At 33.4% G+C, this 4,393-nt stretch overlaps 1 protein-coding gene across 1 annotated transcript; it reads left to right on the forward strand.

Moving 5' to 3' along the window:
* The first annotated feature begins 522 nt into the window (after positions 1 to 522).
* Positions 523 to 3,867, forward strand: LOC117121144 (protein TsetseEP-like). Its single transcript, XM_033266246.1, has 6 exons — positions 523 to 526; positions 1,266 to 1,311; positions 1,674 to 1,777; positions 1,888 to 2,249; positions 2,778 to 2,826; positions 3,260 to 3,867. Exons 1-6 carry the CDS (start codon positions 523 to 525, stop codon positions 3,544 to 3,546), a joined length of 852 nt encoding a protein of 283 aa, XP_033122137.1. The 3' UTR covers positions 3,547 to 3,867.
* Positions 3,868 to 4,393: the final 526 nt, after the last annotated feature.

Consider the following 4,393-nt stretch of genomic DNA (forward strand, 5'->3'; position numbering starts at 1 on the left):
TAACCGTCGGGAACATTGTATTACACAATGGTACTCCCCAAGAAGGTGTTCGGCCAGATATTTACTTTATTTGTTGAAAAGCTACTAAGGTAGCCTACGATGTTCCATCAAGTCCTTATTAAACACTGTATGTGTACCTTTGATGATTTATATTATATTTATTCAACAGTGTTAACCCTCTAGATACCGTCTTCAACTGTAGTCGAAATTGACCTCAAACCGAGAATTCCCATTTTCGAGTGTAGTCGAAATTTAGTGACTAAAAAATAGGTGGTTTTCAAATCGCTCTTCTGTTTTTATTTTAGCTCCAATACGTCAGAAATTTTGAACACACATGCGTGAAGCTTTTTTCTTTTTAAATCTGTGAACTCACATGCGCTTATAAAAAATGTTTAGAAATATCAATTTGAAATCGTTATTAATTTCAAAAATTTTTCAAAATGGCCGCACAAGATGTGTACACAGCTGAGGAAGCGATTGGCTTGATTTTTTATTCAGACAGCGATAAAGGCGAGTTTTTAGATGTGCGAGACTTAGACGTGCCTGATAGCGATGATGACGGTGGGGCTTCAAGCAGTTCTGACGGCGGAGATGTTCTTGATGAAGATGAGCCTAGGCTTAGAAATGTGAGGGTGGTCGATGCTTTTGAATGGAAAGGTTGTGCTTATAGTTATGGATGGTTGGGTAAATAAATTATATAACTGTGTGGAATCTCTAATTTACTTTTTTTTTTTCGGTTTTTGCTGACGATTTATATGTAGCATTTTTCTGTCATTTCTATTGTATTATATATATTATATTATATTATGAAAAAAAAATCCAAAAATTATAAATTATACATCAAATGAAAGCTTATTCTATAAGCTTTCTTTGTTTTTCGAAACATTTTTCTGTATAAATTACAGAAAGTTCCCAAAATTCCACCAGAACGAAGTATACTCAAAAAACGCAAAAAACCTTGTTACACTGCAAAAGAATTCAAGGGTTTGCACTACAAAAGAATCCGGTATCAAGAGGGTTAACGGATAACTTCCTACAATATACGACAGTATTTATTTCTAGCCGTGATCTCCAGATTTATCTGGCCGAACGCCCTCTTGAGGAGTACCGTTGTGTAATACAATGTTCCTGACGGTTATTTGGACCTGTTCAACCATGAAGCCTTCGTTGATGTAACATGAATAGAAACACATTTCATTTTTTCACAAAGTTATTAACAATTATCTGTCTCTTATACACATCTAGATGTGTATAAGAGACAGAAGCGGGCGTTGGAAAAACCAGTTTGGTAAACACTCTGCTTGGAAAACCGTAAGTTTCTGAAGTCTTTGTCAATGCATGTAATATCCATTTGTGTAGGCCTACTTTTTCTTTGAATATTTTAAGTCTGTAATGATTGTAGTACCTGGGATTATTGGAAATAATGTGTAATACACACACCTTCACACACCCACATTATGCATACAGATAGTTTGGAATCCTGGGTGGGTGGCGATTTTTTCACACTCGCACATTTCTATTATATATACAATATATTCTGAAGAAGGTTGCAGGGACGACTGAGCATTTGTGTATAAATAAATATATTTATGTTCCCGAAATATGTTAACCCTTGTTTTCTATCACTTGTGATCAGTTTCATTATATTTAATTCTGCATTTACCTTTTCACAGATTTAATGACAAAGAACCATCAACCGATGGGATAGTATTGAGAACAGCATTTCAAGCTACTAACGTTGATTGTAGTGAGTGGAAAGAGGAAGAGGATATTGACGGTATTAGAACAAATCCCTTATATAACTTTAGATTAAAACATCTTTTTGTATCTTGTTGATATGCTGCGGCTTGTTCAAACTACTGTTTGAAATTATAATTTCATTTGCAGATTGTAATCGGATCAAACAGATACGTGTTAATGCAATAGAAGATAAAGTTGCTGAGAAATTAAAATTTATAGGAAAGCAAACAGAGGAACACAATTCGGCACCTAAACCAGCAGTTGAACCTGTAACTGAACCAGCAGTTGAACCTGTAACTGAACCAGCAGCTGAACCGATACCTGAACCAGCAGTTGAACCGATATCGGAACAAGCAGTTGAACCTGTAACTGAAGAAGCAGCTGAACCGATACTTGAACCAGAAGCTGAACCGATATCTGAACCAGCAGTTGAACCGATACATGAACCAGCAGGCGAAACGATACATGAACCAGCAGCTGAACAGATACCTGAACCAACAGTTGAACCAGTACGTCCTGAATTTTTACTGATGTTTTATTCAAAAAGATATCCTTAAACTGTTTTATTTTTTAAAGCTTTTTATTCTGGTCTATTCTTTACTTGGCGCCTTATATGGTGGATATTATTTTGAATTGGTGCGGTAAAATGTCTGATATATTATTATTAATATTATTATTAAAAGCACAATTTTTGGGCAATACTAAGCACCCATAAACACTTTCCCCATTAACCCTATCAGGCATTATTATTCTGGGAAGGACCCTAAAGAAGCTCTAGTCGGCCCCATGATTCGGACACTCTGTTGGACATGTCCCTCTGTCGGACATTTCTCGACCACCACTGGACCCAGCATATAATTTGAATGCTGCTTGAAAACACTGCCTCTTTTGTGACTGGCATCAGTGGGAGGAACCAAACTGTATTCTACTGCTCTGTATTATCTAATCTATAGGTTTTTGTTGTTTTTTTATAAATGATATAATATTTAATATATGTATTGAGATATTAATTCCTTTTATATTATATTTATACACAGGATGAAATGCCGGAAGGAACTGCAACAGAAAAAAGTGAAGCTTGTCAATGTAATAAGTTTACAATATCATTTTCACATTAATCATTCATTAAACAAGATTTTGATTGTGCAGTTCCATAATTATTTTTCATAATTGCAAACACAAACACAATATAGACCACTGTGGCCTACACCAATCATGGGCTGTAATGGTCAATATTGATTTGTTTCTTGGAAACATTTTATGTTGTCATCAATTGTTATCATCATATGCCCACTAGTGTCGCATATCATCATTGTAATTATGATCAAACACTTCTTTTTTTATAATTATTGAATTTACTGTACAATCATTATGACATTGTCCCATTATACTGCCAAAACCACCACCACAATCATCCTCATACATCACATTTTCACTATCATCTTTATAATCAATGATGATTACTGGTTAGAATTTGATAGAAATAATCATTTCCTAATATTTTTTTGTAATTTTAAAGATGAAGATTCTTCATCTAAGATCCAGAGTACAAGTAGTGACAACGATTCATTTGAGAACCAGAGTACAAGTAGTGACGATGATTCATCAAGTAGTGACAACAGCTCAACAGAAGAGCTTCCAAGTGAAACTCAACACAGAATTATTAACCGAATGTTGAAACCGGATGAGAAAAAATCAAGGGAGAATGGAAATGAAGATATGACTTACATTTGGGACTTTGCTGGCCAGCAGCTCTACTACATCACACATAGAGTAAGCAATGCTGTAACCAGGATTTTCAAATAGTGTGGAACAATATAAGGGTGAACCCATTTTACGCGTAAATTCAAATAATGTGGACCCATTTTCTTAAAAGTTGTACCATTTTACATAAAAATATGAATAATCTGCACCCATTTTCTTGAAAAATTGAAACATACGTAAAATATTAGAAATCTGGACACAAAAGTTGACCCATTTTACACAAAATATGAGAAATCTTTACCCATTTTAAAAATATGGACCCATTCTTTGAGGATCTAATAGAAAAATTGTGTGGGACTGTCCCAACAGCTATGGCATTGAGAGCAAGTACTTACTTTGAGTTTACTTCCATAAAAATGTCCTTTCTCCCATAATTCATTCCAGTATAATAATACTAATTTAAACACTATATAAACAGCTAATTAGATGGAAAATAGGACATTAAATATTTGAATAATATTTAGTGCTTTAAACAGAAGTCAATTTTAATATCTGAGCAAATCAGATTTCAATCAGTCAATTTTTGATAATTAATTTGATCAGAAAATATATTTTTAAAACATTAAAGTTCTCTCTCTACTGACACATTCATGGCCATGATTTTTGTATAGCTTTATTCTTTGATGTAACATGAATAGAAACACATTTCATTTTTTCAGTTATCAACAATTATTTCTTTATTCGAAAGTATAAAATAAAATTCAACTTGCTTTAAGTATTTAATAACTGAATTAGATTAAGCTTTTTATCACAAAGTCATTATCAATTTTATTAACGTAACTTCTTAGTATTTTATATAAGTGCTTGTATCGCAAAATAGGACCATGTAAAACAGGCTGTTACATCCTCCCAATATATTATCCTGTATAAATATGTTCAATAATAATAA

This window comes from Anneissia japonica, unplaced genomic scaffold (genome assembly GCF_011630105.1).
Source record: "Anneissia japonica isolate Jap-2015-1 unplaced genomic scaffold, ASM1163010v1 scaffold285033_len5687_cov147, whole genome shotgun sequence".
NCBI classification, from domain to species: Eukaryota; Metazoa; Echinodermata; class Crinoidea; order Comatulida; family Comatulidae; genus Anneissia; species Anneissia japonica.

Bases quoted from the DNA above. Each gene is read 5' to 3' on its own strand.
- LOC117121144 (XM_033266246.1), top strand. The intron at 1,312-1,673 runs GTAAGTTTCTGA...ACCTTTTCACAG, and splicing joins AACACTCTGCTTGGAAAACC to ATTTAATGACAAAGAACCAT. The intron at 2,827-3,259 runs GTAATAAGTTTA...GTAATTTTAAAG, and splicing joins AAAAAGTGAAGCTTGTCAAT to ATGAAGATTCTTCATCTAAG.